This window comes from Numenius arquata, chromosome Z, assembly GCF_964106895.1.
Source record: "Numenius arquata chromosome Z, bNumArq3.hap1.1, whole genome shotgun sequence".
Classification (NCBI taxonomy): Eukaryota; Metazoa; Chordata; class Aves; order Charadriiformes; family Scolopacidae; genus Numenius; species Numenius arquata.
The window spans coordinates 85483882-85498053 of NC_133616.1; the positions used below are offsets into that span (position 1 = coordinate 85483882).

At 54.1% G+C, this 14172-nt stretch overlaps 2 protein-coding genes across 3 annotated transcripts; one reads left to right on the forward strand and one right to left on the reverse strand.

Annotated features, from left to right (window-relative positions):
- Positions 1-446: 446 nt before the first annotated feature.
- LOC141477564 (uncharacterized) lies at positions 447-7836 on the reverse strand. The gene is made up of 5 exons (XM_074166772.1): positions 7707-7836; positions 5872-6033; positions 3953-4052; positions 1395-1525; positions 447-781 (listed from the first exon to the last, which is right to left on the reverse strand). The coding sequence occupies exons 1-5, from the start codon at positions 7755-7757 to the stop codon at positions 464-466; spliced, it is 762 nt and encodes a 253-aa protein (XP_074022873.1). The 5' UTR covers positions 7758-7836; the 3' UTR covers positions 447-463.
- Positions 7837-7908: 72 nt separating this feature from the next.
- TRMT10B (tRNA methyltransferase 10B) lies at positions 7909-13034 on the forward strand. 2 transcript variants are annotated; one of them, XM_074166556.1, is made up of 8 exons: positions 7909-8055; positions 8141-8249; positions 8336-8460; positions 9013-9165; positions 9914-9992; positions 10819-10886; positions 11196-11319; positions 12309-13034. In XM_074166556.1, exons 1-8 carry the CDS (start codon positions 7909-7911, stop codon positions 12413-12415), a joined length of 912 nt encoding a protein of 303 aa, XP_074022657.1. In that variant the 3' UTR covers positions 12416-13034. The 2 variants fall into 2 exon arrangements, with proteins under 2 accessions (XP_074022657.1, XP_074022658.1); XM_074166557.1 differs by having other exon boundaries at positions 7909-8043.
- The last annotated feature ends 1138 nt before the right edge of the window (positions 13035-14172 follow it).

The following is a 14172-nucleotide window of genomic DNA, read 5'->3' on the forward strand; positions in this document are numbered from 1 at the left end:
CGCCTCCGCCTGCCCCCGCCGCCAGCACCGCGCCTGCGCGCGCCGCCTCGCCCCGCCCGCGCGGGCCACGTGACCGCCGCGCTCGGCGGGGGCGGCTCCGGGACGGGCGGCTTCCGCAACCACCTCCGCCGCGGCCCCGGGAGGGGGGACACGCGCAGCGCTGCGGGGCGGCCCCCTGGTCCGTCCCCGGTGGGAGCCTGCCGCCGTGACGAGGTGCTGGGGGATTTCACGGCGGAGCGGGCAGCCGCCGCGCAGCAGCTCGGGTGGGGGCACGGGGTCACCCATCGAGCCCGGTACCGGCGCGGCCAGCGCCGAGGCCCCCACAGCCGCCACCTCCCCGCAGCACGCAGTCGGCACGGGCACTGGGGAAGGGAAGCCCACCCTTCCCCGTGGCTGCCGTTAACCTTTTAACCCCTTACACACTCGGAAATAAGACACAGGAGGTTGCGAATTAGGAGCATGATCAATCTTCGGGGTGCGCGGGCGTCAGCGGCCCTTCAGGCATGCTCGGCGACCCCCCCTGCTCCCCGCGGGGCGTCCGGCCCATGGCATAAAACTCCTCGTTGGGCCGCAGGTCGATGTAATGAGCAATGCGATTGGACATGGCAAAGAAAGCAGAAATCATGCCTATGTCCCAGGCATCTTCACGGTCAAAACCATGCCTCTCCAGCTTCTGGAAATGCTCCTCAGTGATGTTATCAGCTCGACAGACTGCAAGGGCGAACTCCAGCATCGCCAGGTCCCGGTCACTCAGATCAGCCAGTTTCCAGTTCACAATGACCTAAGAGAAAGCAGAAACCAGATGTAGCACAGATGGACCCAGCAAACAGTCTACCTGGCTGGCCACCTTCTTTGCACCACAAGCCAGAGTTAGCTCTTAGTCAGGACCTGAACCAGACATCCTGGCTACCATCAAAACACTCATCTATTTTATCGCCCTTCTCTTCGCAGGGACTGTGGCATTTTTGGTGAGCCAAAACTGCAAAACAGGACCCAGCGCCGCCAGGATGCTGCAGCTCCCCATTGTATGGAGTTCTTCCACAGCCCAGATTAAAATAGCAAAGAATGTGGGCAGGAGGATGAATGCTCTGCAGGTCAACCATCCCTCCTGCACCCTGCTTGGAAGGTAGATGAGGATATACAAACCCCTCCTCGAGGTCCTGACCCCACCAGCCATTGCTCACCAATAAACCTTGTGGGACAGGTACTGCACTGGGGCCCCCAGACGTGTCAAAATTGCTCAAGATTGCTGGAAACCACATAGATCAAAGGCTTAAAATATAGATTAAGGGTCAAAACTTCAGGTGAGAAAAGCAGACACGTGAGAGGGCCATTCCCACCTCCACAGGACCACGCGAAGGAGGTGGGGTGCACGCTGTTGTCACCCCACTGACCTGGTCAGCCAGTGCTGGCTGCTTGGAATATATCCGATGAAGTGCTCCATGTGCAATCACACAGTAGGGACATCTATTCACCACACTTGTAGCCACAATTATGAGCTCTTTGTCTGCCTTGCTCAGTCGCCCTACAGGGACAGCAAAAGATTTAACACACTTTGCCATTAAAAATGTCACCACAGCAAGAATCACTGGGGAAACAAGGAGGGGAGAGCTCTGGGTACAAGCTGCCTCCAGTTCAGACAGAGTTCCAGAGAGCACGCAGGGAGACGCTGCAACCAAAGCTCCCGGGTGACAGGACAAGGGGCAGCGGTTTTAAAATGGAAGATGGTAGGTTTAGATTAGACATAAGAAAATGTTTTACGGCGACAGTGGTGAGACACTGGGACAGGTTGTCCAGAGAAGGTGTGGGTATCCCACCCCTGAGGTGTTTGAGGTCAGGTTGGACAGGCCTTTGAGCACCCTGATCTAGTGAAAGGTGTCCCTGCCCATGGCAAGGGGGTTGTTGGACTAGATGATCTTTAAAAGTCCCTTCCAACCCAGACCACTCTGTCGTTTTATGACCATCCGTGCAACCAATTTACCTGGATAGTCGCTCATAATTAGCATGAGGGACACAAGATTTGGTCAACAAGGAAACAAAAATTCTGCATAACAGGAAAACTCAGAGCAGCAAAATTACTCACTCGCCGAGCAGGAAGCTCGGTTAGTACTTCTCCATGTATGTCTCAGAGCCAAATGGCTAGGGAGTGTGTTGTCTGTTCTTCCTCTGATGCTTTTATTGCTGCTTTACAGAGAAGTGCATGCAGTGTTCTAAAACCCCCTAAGCAGGTTTTAGCAAGTAAAAGCATTATTGACAGCTTTTGAAGGCAGAAAGAAAAAAATAAAAGCAATAATGAGGTACCATAGGACTGGGGCTTTGAGAACTTCTAGTGACCACCAGACAGACAAACCACAACTTCTGGAGTGTCTAGCCCTGTGACTGCTCTAGAGAAGCTCTGGAGAAGGTGGCTGTGCTTTGTTATACGCAGAATCAATCCTCATCATTTTCACAAAGAGCTTCACAAGAGGACTGTGCACAAGATCTGAGGAACTTACCCGGCTGTGCAGCACTCATGCTCTTTGCCTTCTGTAAGATCATTAGAAGCAGGTTTTTTTCAAAACTACACTTCACAGGGAACCTCCTCCCCACAAAAGCCTCTGCTTTACTGGACTTTGAAAATTATTTACATAAAAACAGTGTCTACTAAGAGAATGAAAGACACTACTAAAACCTCCTGGGTAAAAAGGAGTCAGGAGAAGGGGCCGTATTGCTTTGATTCAGTGCCAGCAGGTGGACACGCTGTGATACTGCAGGAGAGATGCTGAAAAGGGTAGGATCCAAAATAGTCCTACTCTTCTTCAAGTCAAAAATGAAAGCATGGGAAAGAGAAGAGAAAAACAGACCCTCGTACAGCTAGGGTCACAGCTTCACTCCAGCAGCACAAGCAGAGCAGAAAGCTTCACACAGAGACTGCACAAACCATGTGGGAGAGGCATAAGGCTGCACTCTTTGCTGCCTCCAGATCTTGCTGAGACACTCCTCCCAAGCCCCCCATCTCCTGCAGTCTACATGCACCACCTTATTTTTACAAAATCCTGGTTTTACTAATGCACCTTCAGTGCAAAAGCAGTGAGAATAGACCCCTCAGTGCCCTGTACCATAGGAAGAATGAGGGAGGAGCAGGCTGTCCTCAAACTGCATTCCCTCAAACGCTGGAGAGCCGTGCAGAGCTCCCTACAGCCCTGCCCAGGGCACTGCTGCAGCCAGTCCTCCCTCATCCCCACATCCCAGTGTGCAGCCAGCACCCTGGTCCTCTCCCTGCTGCTTCGGGGCAGAGACACCCCCTGGTTCAATGTCCCCAGCACAGCGCGTCAGGGCCCAGAGGGCACAACCTCCCTCACCAAATTCCATGCACCGCTTGTGGGCAGCCCATGGCCAGAACTGCTGTGGAGGCAAGAGCTGCAGGCAGGCTCAGCAGGGACCTGCACCTCCCTTGGGGGCTGTCTCGTGCTGGGCCCTTGGCTGTGACCCTGCCTGGGCCATGCTGCAGCCGTGATGTCCGGTCTGGGACATGACTGAAGCCCCAGCCAGCCTCCTGGCTTGCTCTTGGATCTCCCTCGTCCCCTTGGACTTGCCTGGGACATCCAGACTCCTGGCTGGGCCTGGCCACCACTGCCAGACCCACCCCTCTCGCCTTGTTCCAGCCATGTGGAACCATGCCCATGAAACCACCATCCTGCTCTGCTCGGCTCAGCTTCCCTTCGGCGTCAGGGTCACAGCACGGCACAGCGAGGCAGCACAGCTTGGCTTGGGAGCTGCTTTGTAACCACAGCCTAAAGACTATGAAGCTGTACGCAACTGGAGCTGCGCTGTTCCAGCCTCTGCCAACTGTTATTAGGGGCTTGGAGAAGGCACGTGAGGCAATACCTCTGAGGATGTCAGAAATGTCACTTCTAGCAACGTTTCACATCTACAAAAGGAAGGGCAGTTTTCAGGTGGTTGTATGGTTTACCTGTGTCTTTGTTCATAATGGCATTGTAATAAGCAAAAAAAGCTCTGAATTCAGCAGGTCGGTGAGACATGGCTTTGAACACATTGGGCAGAAATCCAGTCTGTTCAAGGAAAAAGAAAAACAAGTCAGGAAATGTAACTTAACACAGAGCACAGAGGGTGACATTAATGCACTAGGCTTAACAATCTGTTAGCACAGCAGTGAAGGGGAATCTCTGCAGACCCATTCTCTTCCCCTTTGAGCCCATTTATACATAGGACTGAACATGTAATGATGTGGTTCCTAATTAGGTGTTGCTGCGGTTTCATAGCATTGCCCTGCTCACTTCAGCCATGACACAGTCACATCGGCAAGCTCCTTTCCAAATGGAGAGGCTGTCTCCACTTGCTTTCTCTCCACAGATGCTGCTACACCCATTTGACCATCCTAAACCTGTAAATCTCCTCTTCCCTCTGAGCTCATAGGACAGAAGATGGGGCCAGCCCCATCCGAACAGCACGCCATTTGAGGTGCTGGCATAACAATGCTGCTCTGCTGCTCTCCCCATTCTGCTCCCAGTAGCTGCCAATGCCTGGTCCATCTCTGTGATGGCATGCAGATGCCTTTCCCAGAGAATGGCTTGCTGCCACTCATGTGCAGGTCCAGCCGATGCAGCACCCACCGCACCTTGGTCCCCGCAGTCAGTATTTATCAGCAGAGGTTCAGACTCGGTGTCTGGCTGCCAATGGCAGTTCTAAATGGTCTGGGTTTGCTGTGATTGTGCTCGCTGCCTGCGGGCTCCATCCTGCAGCTCCATCTGCTCCATCCTCCAGAACCAGCTGCTGTTCTTCAGGGTGTTTATGGCAAAGGAGAGTAGCCCACGTGTCACAGACCCCTCTGCAACCTCCCTCCACTGCCACACAATTACATGTGCCTTCCTCCTGTATCACCCCTGTGTCTACTGTTAGTTAAGCAACCAGAGGGTCTTCCCTCTTCATCCACAACCCATTAGTTTACTGAGGAACCTTTGGCAACAGAGGTTGGCAGCACCATTTGGAGATCCAAGGCTGCTGGGTTGACTGGATCTTATACGTTGGGCTGTGCTGGCCCCTTCAGCACACTGACACACAGGAGTTTGTGTCACAGCATGTGACATTTGAGCTGACTCTTCCTTTGTATATCATATTTACCCTCAAGTCTGCTGACTCCTTTCGTAATTATGCAGACTTCACCAGGGCCACTGCAAGGGCAGCAGAGCATATATTCAACAGGCTGGCAGCAAAGGCAGGGAGGGATGGATCAGACTCCCCTGGAAGGAAGCTCTTGGAAGGGAGAAGTCTTCATGGAACTGTGGCTGCTGGTGTTTTAGCCTTTAGTCAGGAAGGGCTGCGTGGCATTCCTTCTCTGCAACAGCAGGGAAGGAAACTCCTGTCCAATTTCCCCTTTTTCCCCTTATACACAGTTCTTCATTAGGCTTACAGTGCTGCCACTGTGCAGCCTGTTTAACTTTGGAGAAAAAAAGTCAAAGCTCAAAAGCAGGAATACCCCCTAAGCCTTTTAATACTGTCATCAAAACAGCTCTTTTTTTCTCTCCATTAAAATTGTTAAAAACACTCCAAATAGTGTCTCAAGTAAACACAGATGCTCTCCCAGAAAAACAAATATATGTCAGTGTTCCAGCTAACCCCATGCACAAGACACCATCTGAAACAACCCGCTAGTCTCATGGAACCAGGGAACCTTACAATTGTGTCAACACACTGCAGGATTTCCAGTAAAATCCCCATCCTGAAAACTGGAAGGAGCTTTGCAAGAAGTGCTGCTTACCTCAGTCCCCCATCAGGTTTGTTACACTTAACTGAACCAGAACTGCTCTCTTAGCATGTATGGCCTACTCAGACCCTTTCCACTGGCAGAGTTTTGCAGCAGAACTCCTTTACCTTCATTTCTACTTCCTCCATGAGCTCCACGATGTCATATGGCATGTCCTTCTTATTGGGTACTGGGTACCGCCCAATGGGTCTTGCAGTGTTCTCCTTTTTGGTGCTGTATGCCACCCTCAGCCACCTCCGCAGTCCCCCTGAGGCCAGGAGAGGCACAAGCTGGGAAGAAAGGAGGAAGGAGTTTGTTACTATCGCCTCAGCAGCCTGCAGATGGAGGACTTTTCCTCAGCTATTCCTGCTTTTCTGACAGGGCTCGGGCACCTCTGTTGCTGCGAGCCCCTCACTACTCCATTAGCAGGGCAGTCAGTGTTCTGGGAAAGGAAACCCAGGTCTCATTCCTGACTGCAGCCCTAAGCTGCTGTGTGGGCACCTGGCAAGTGTCACCTCCCCTCGCCCTGCGCCTGCGCACCATCTCAACTGCAGGCCATGGCCACTTCTCCCCCTTCCAGTCCTCACCAGCCTCGCATCAGCCCATCTGCACCAACCTGCGGCATCTCCCAAACTTAAAAGTTATTTCCTGCCAATCTGCACAGAGCAACATCACACGGACATCCAGCAGTGGCCCTAACAGGCCTCCTTCAACAAAGGAGTACAAAGAATAAATTAAAGCCCTTTTTTTTTCTGCCAATCAGCCTTCTTCCAGGCAAAGCCACCTCCTCTCCTGCAGAACAATCAATGGCACCAGAATCAGGGCTTCTGGAGACCAGAAGCAAACAGCAATGTTATGCCTGAACCACTGGAAAGGGTTTGGTACCGACGAGCCTGTATCACCCTTTGTAATGCTATTTTGTAATGTTACTGTAAGAAGTTGTGGTCTCGCAGCGCCAAGGCTACAGATCTCGTTAGCCATCTGCCTTGTCCCAAAGGGCTTTACGCTGCAGCTGCATCTGATGGATGGTGGGGCTGGGCCAAAGTGCAGAGAAAGTCAGCGCTGGGCAGTGCAGGAATGGACACCCTGCTCGGGGGGCACTTCGAGTGTCCTCCCAGCTCTCCGGCACACACCACAGCCATCCCAAGTGTTCCTAGGACCTCTGCACGTTCCCCAGTCATCCCCACCACCACACCATGTCCAACACAGTTTTGGGGTCAAAATTAAACCTGTTGGATCACATATTTGCCAAGTGTTCTTGCTTGGCTTACATTTGAATTCTAGCCCAAAATGCAAACACGCTACTGCAGCATAAGCAAGTGACAGAGATAACCGGGCACAGACATCTCAGCTGGCTGCTGAGGATGGAGGACACCGAAACAGCTTTACATGGTGCACCAGAACATATCCCGGTACCACCACTGAAAATTATGAGAAAAACACTAAAGCAAGTATAAACAGGGAAACCTTCTCAGAAACTAAACCTCTGAGGGGAGAAGTGCAACACTGGGGTGCAAAAAGTAGCTTTAGGGCCACTGAAAGCGTGGATTCCCACCACGTTCGGGACCGGGGGCTGCGTTCGGCCCATATAGGAGTCTCGATGGGACGGCGAGTGCCGGTGACCGGAGCCCGCGGGATGCGTGACACGGGGCGACAGCGCCGCGGCGGGACGGGTTCGCCCCCTCTGCCAGCCAGGAGGAACGGCCGCGGGGCGGGACCGGTGGCATCAAGACCCGACGGCTCCGCAGAGGCCGGGGCCGATGGGACGCCCCTGCTCCGCCGCTCCCGGGCCGCCCGGGGGGACGAGGCAGGAACTGACAGCGCCCGATCGCCACCTCCGCCCGGACTTCCCCCCACACCGCGGCCCTGCCGCCGACCCGGCCCCAGCCCCTGCCCCGGCCCCGCGAGGCGGCTCCTCCCGCCCGGGGCGCCCCCCCCCGCGCCGGGTCGAGCCCCTACTCACGGGCGGGCGGGAGGGCCACAGCCGCAGCCCGCGCAGCAGGGAGCCGCTCATGGCCCGTCCTGCCCTCAAGGGCCTCCCCCAACCCGGCCTTCCCGCCGTCCCCCGGCCCGGTCCGCCCCGTCCACCTCCCCCGGGCCCGGCTCCACAGCAGGGCCCCGCCCCTTCCGTGCCAGGCCCCGCCCCGGAGCGGCCGGCGGCGGCGATGGCGGGCGACGGCGATGGCGGCTGCCTGGCGGCGGAGGCTGAGGGGGAGGTGGCGGTGGCCTGCGAGGCTCTCCGTTTGCTGCAGATCGAGCCCTTGGCCGTCGGCCCCGGCGCGGGGCGGGCGGGCGGCGCGGCGCCATGCTCGGTAGGTGCCGCGGGGCGGGCGGGAGGCGGCGGGCCCGACCCGGCGGCGGAGGCGGCCCGAGACCTGAGGCCCTGCTGCCCCGTAGAGGAACGCGCTGCGGAAGCTGAGGCGCTGGGAGCGGGTCCTGGCGGCCAAGAGGAGGAAGCGCTGGCAGGAGCGGGAGCGGAGCCGGGCCCGGCGCGCGGGGAGCTCAGGTGAGGCGCGGAGCGGGGCGGCCCTGCCGAGGGGCCCGAGCCGGGGCCCGGGGCCGGCGCTGCCCTCTCTCTGCTCTGCCTCCCAGGCGCTGTCGGCCGGGAGAGCGGGAGGGTCGCGGCCGCCCTGGCGAAGGAACGGCTTCTGGAGGCGCGGGCGTCGGGGCCCCGGCTCTGCGTGGACCTCGGCCTGGCCCACTGCATGTCGCAGAAGGTACGGGGGACCGGCCGGCGGCGGCCTGGACACCGCTCGGGAGTGCAGGGGACGTGCCTCACTGCGGCGCGGCGGCTGCCCCTCTCTTCCACCCGTCCCTCTGCTTCTGCTCTGAAAAGTGTCCTGCCCTGCGCTGATGGCGGGGAGGGCGCAGAGGGAGCCCTCTGAAGTGGGACCGAGGGGAGGAGGTGGCTGGGGCAGGTCCCTGGTGTGTTCACGCTCTGCTGGGAAACTGAGGAACCCTCCAGCTTGGCTCGTGCTGTGCTGTGTGAGGATACACACACAGCAGCTCGCCTGGGCTCAGCCCTGGGGGCTCCCATCCCTCCCGCCTCTGCTCGTCCCCCAGGGCTGCCAGGTCTCCAGCACGGGCTGGCCGCACGCCTAGCTCTCTGGGTTTCCTTCAGACCCAAAGGAGCTGAGCTGTGCTCCCCAGAACTGCCTCGGCAACCAGCCGGTGACACAAGCGTGATGGATGTCTGCAGGCCCAGAGTGGAGCCGTGTTACCCTCTGCTCCATGGCTTGTGGGTCACTGGGCTTGTTATTTGTTGGAAGGAAACAAGCCGCCTCGCCTCCCAGATCAGGAGACTTTATGGGGCAAACAGGCGGGCCGAGAAGCCATTCTGGCTCTGTCTGACGGAGTTTGTGGTGGGATCGTTGATCTATGAGGAGTGTTTTCGCATGAACGACGGCTTCTCCAATTATTTGGTAAGGGTCTCTGACCACAGTGCTTTCAAGGCTTGTAGCATCCTGTGGCCACAGTGCTGGCCCAGGACAGGCTGAAGTGGGCTGGGATGGTGGGAATGCCGTTCAGGGATGGTGGTTAAGGTCAGATCTGTTTGCCCTTTGGCAGGAGACAATAACTGACAGATAATGGGGTGATGTGCAAGGCTGCCCAGTTGGAGTTCGTGTCCCTCCTGCCTGCAGGAGAATTCCTTCTCCAGGTGCTCCTTCTGCAAAGAGACCTGTGATACTGGGGACAGGCAGACACGTGGTCAGGCTTTGGGCAGGTCACGCGTTCCTGTCCTGAGTTTTTGTACCGAGCTTGGTCTGAGTCAAGCAGGAGACCCACACGTATGAGTTATGGCAGTGACATTGAGCCTTGTGGGGCTGCACCTGGTAATGGTGAGGGGCGAAAACCACCTAAAGTGGAGATTCCTGAATCTCTCAAGAATTAGAATCTCATTTGAAATCAGGCAATTATTGCTGATCCCCCTTCCTCAAACCATGTCTAGGGATTTTTATGAGAAGAGAATTTAATGGATTTTGAGATATGTGTTGTTCAGTGCCCATATGGAAACATTTTCCAAATAAAAAAACCCACTCTCCCACTCTGTCTGTAGAAGTTTAAACAGCTAAGGCAGTAGTGTCACTTCCAGTATATGTCTGTGTCTGAGAGCGGATTTTGCTTGGAATTTGGGCTAATGGGCTTATTTTCCCATCTTGCATTTTTCAGATGGATACAACTCAAGAAAGTTACCTGGACCTGTTTCCTTTAGATGCAATTGTTTATCTCACTCCTGACTCTGAGAACGGTATATATGCTTGCTTTAGTCACAGGGGAACTAGGGCAAAAAGTTGATTTTTAAGCTTTTTTTTAAAGACTATTTCTTACTTCAGATGATTCGGTTCCAAGCATTCACTGTCTCAAATTGCATGAGATATACTGTCTACTTAGGTCTGATGCTAAATCTATTCATATCTCAATCTGTTTCGACAGGGAATGAGGTTTCGAGTCAGGGCTGTGTGTCGTCTGCAGCAGACTTAACTTAAAACCTGAGCATAGAACCCCTGCAGTTTGTAATAGTAATAAGTGGCAAAGCGGAGATGCTGTGGCAGCTTTGAATACAGTCTAAATTACATCTTTCTCTAAAGTAATGCTGGAGCTACAGACAATGTTCCCTTTATAGCTTAATTTGCTGGTGTGTTTATTTTTTCCATTCCTAACCGGCCACATTCCTGGGACGTAGATCCCTTTCTTGTTTTACACGTGTCTTACTCTGATAAAGAGTCTGGTGGGGGAAGGTTTTATAGGTGACCCTGGGAGTGGGGAGGCGTCTCAGACTGACTGATGGGTCAGGTCTCAGAACAGACAGTGGTTCACAGGAGCAGTGAGCGGTCTCTCTGTCACCCCAAGCTTTCAGCCTATGTCTGTTCCCCCGCTCACTCCGCCTGTGGGCTCGGGTGGACACTTCTGTCTCTGACGCCTCAGCCTCCCTCACGGCCTGAGGCTCTGGGGTGAAGGGTGACTCTGGCCTCATCTTTCTCTCCTGCCATGGGCGTGGGGTCTTGCTTGGGGGAAGGTGTGGTGCAAGATTCTACTGTTGTGTGGTGCTGAGCAAGTGCTTGTCTTGTTTCTAGTCCTTGAAGATATTGATCCAAGTAAAGTGTATGTCCTTGGAGGCCTGGTGGATGAAAGTATTCACAAGGTGGGTAGTAGCCTGCGGGAACCTGAAGGTGCTGCCTGCCCCATTCTCTGATGAGACCAGAGTCGTCCATTGGTAGCACTAGTGCTGCTGCTGCCTCGGTTTGAGACATCACTGTTGTGTCACCACTTGCTTTTCCTCAGGGTTCTGCCTGGATCCAGCACCAAGCTTAGACAGACTGCAGCAGTCTGGGTGAAATGAGCAGGTTTTGGCTTCGTAGCTGTTATGCTGTCCCAGTACCCAAAATGATGCACCTGCTCTGCACGTGCAGGTTTGTGCACATTGGTCACTTTGTTCTTGTTTCCCCTGCAGAAGCTGACTCTGCGAAGGGCACAGGAGCAGTCCTTGCAAACAGCCCGCCTCCCCATCCGTGAGTACATGGTGAAAACTGCCAACACCAAGAACTACCACTCGGAGACACTGGCAATTAATCAAGGTGAGACCTGAGCCACATCCTGTCACTTGCCTGGGGATGGGAAGGGGGGAGACTGTCAAGCAGCAGAATTTTCAAAATGTGCTGAGTAAGGGGAAAAGCACGGGGAGCAGAGGTTTCTCTTACTAGGTTTTATCCTTGCTGCCCCATTGTAAGGTCTTGTGTGCTTCTGCGCATCAGCCCATTCTCAGAGGAGCAGGACTTGCATTGCTCTTGCTTTGCAGAGAGCAGTAGATGGTGGGTGTGGGGAGATGTGAGGAGGCTGCTGTCACTACAAGTCACACAAGGTCCCAGGCAAGGGAGAAGGACAGAAGATGTCAGGTCAAGGCAGGGCTCACACCACCAAGGTGGGGTGTTAGTGTGCCATACCACTGTGATGGCTCTGTGTGGTGACCACACAAGGGTGTGCCCATGCTCCTCCACCTCTGCTGGCAGCCTGTGGCTTTGTAATGTGAACACCTCTGCTAGGGACCACAGAGGGGCTCATGTTCTAGCCAGCTCTCTGGCATGAGCACTTTGTTGCCATCTCTGTCAGCAGCGGCAGAGGAGGTGGCTGAGGACGCTGCAGAGCACCAAGCTTAGCTGCTAGAGACCAGTGTGTCCCAAGGGAGCCCTGACATGGAGATGCAGCATCTGAGAAGCGATGGCGGAAGCATGGTAGGTGTGATCCAACATGGATGTACTGTCATCAGCAGCACAGACCGTCAGTACGAGTTAGTCACAACGGTGACTAGGGTCACCTTCCTGTATTGGACACAGCCTCTGCTTTTTCTCACCAGAGCTCCCCCAAGTTATCTTCAAAATAGTCATCTGCTCCTAGATAAGCTGCCTCAAACACTCATCAGATCTTAAACGAGAGGGAATGCAGACCCCGTGATAACCTTCTCTGTCATCAGCTATTATAATTTCCTGAAGTTTTGCAGCCAGTGGGGCAATAGAGCTTGCTATTGATACTGGTATCACAGCACGGTACATCTCTCTCTTCCTGACAGTCTTTGATGTCTTGTCAACTTACTATGAGACCCAAAGCTGGCCAGCAGCCTTGAAAGCTGGAGTGTCTTCTGGAAAAGGCTACGTGCTACCAGATGCAGTGAAATAAGTGGAAACACCTCAGCATGACAATGCCCAAGAAAACTTTATTTTGTGATGTCGAGGAGCTGTGCAGGCAAGAGACGCAAACTCCACATTTCAAGCAGAGATGCCCGCATGAATGTGTGTAGAGAAAACAGCTCTGCTTAAATCTTCTTTACGGACCTTGTCGAGAATGACACATTTCTACCTCAGCAGTACAATGCTGGAAATGACTTTTCCCCTTTCTGAACAGAAAACAAAAGCAGATGGAGCCCTGGGATCAAGTAAAAACTGACAGGAATCAGTTTTGCAGCTTTGCAGGTGCTTGTTACAGTGTTTCTGACTCTTGCGTCTATACTTGTTCTGGGACTGGTAGGAGAGCTTTAAGGTATTTGTTTCATCTTGATTAAACAGTAAAGCGAAGTTAGAATTGCAAAACTCACTGGCGGGGAAAATTCTTCCTGTGAAAAAGGACAGCGTTGGTCCAGTTGGGGAGCACAAGATGGGAAGTGATTCCTCACTGGAGAAACAGTTCCCGGTGCCCCATGTCCTAATGACATTAAAGTAGTTGAATTGAAGACTTGGTGAGTTGTTGAAGCCTATAGCTAATCCTGTGCATCTAATCTAAAATAAATGTTTAAACTCCCATTGCATCCTTACTGCTGCATGCATAGTGCATCATCACACGCCGACGTGTGACATTTGCTTACCCTGATGTTCCTCCTGGACAGGTACCTGGAATTTGACTCTGCCCTGCACAAAGAGCAGTGACATATTTCATGGCCACAGCAGAAAGCATTTTTGATGCATCTAAGTCGCTATGTTACTTAAGCCGTTGTTGCTGGAAAAAAAAAAAAATCCCCCTCATGGTCAATGACTATGTCTGACCACCAGTGGAAGGACTTGAAGGTCTTCTGAGGTAAACTACTATGTCATACACTTATGCATTTTCATTTCTCCTTCACATCAAGAGCCTTTCACACTGCCTGGAATTCAGTGCCTACAGTGTCAGCAGGGCCTGCTGCAGCAGAAGCTGTTGGTGGGCGCAGGTTGTGCTCCCCACGTAGGCTGACTTTGTGTCTGCCGCTGCCTCTTTCTTTGCTGTGCCCTGTGGGCTCTTTTGGTGTCCCGTGGGCTCTTCCAGTTCCTACTCTTCACGTCCCCCTCTTGTCAGCTGTGGGTGTGTAGTTAGAGGTCTGCACTTGGGCTTCAGTGTAGAAGAGACTGAGCATGCTCTGAGGGTAGCAGCTTTAGGGACCTGGTGTAGGGCTGCTAAAGGTTGCCAAGTTCCTGTGGGTGTTTGATTTCCTGGCTGTTAGTCTGCCTGGTGAGGGAGGTCTCACAGGGGTGCTGCAGCACTCCCTTCTGCCCCAGCTGCTGTCCTTTTCCACACCAGGGTTCAGCTGCGAGAACTTGCCTTGCCCCATCCAGAAGCATTAAAGAATGCGCAAAAAGTGGGGATAGCCTCCCTCAGATGTTACAAAGCCACAGGACAATCCTCTCCTCACACTGTCCTGGTGCTTCGGGAGATGTGGCGGAGCTGGCCACCTCTCGTGGCCCACTCATGCTCCTCTGCTGCCTGGTGCAGACCCCTCCACCCCGAGGACACTCAGCCCCAGCAGCAGTTTGTCAGGCAGCACTCCTGCTGCAGGCATCCCTCAGAGAAAGCCAGCACTCCCCAACAACCCCTTGGTCAGACACCAGCAATGGGGACCTGCCTCTGCAGGTAAAATTGTAAAATTACAGGTAAAAATGTAAAATTACAGAACAGAAAATTGGCTTGGT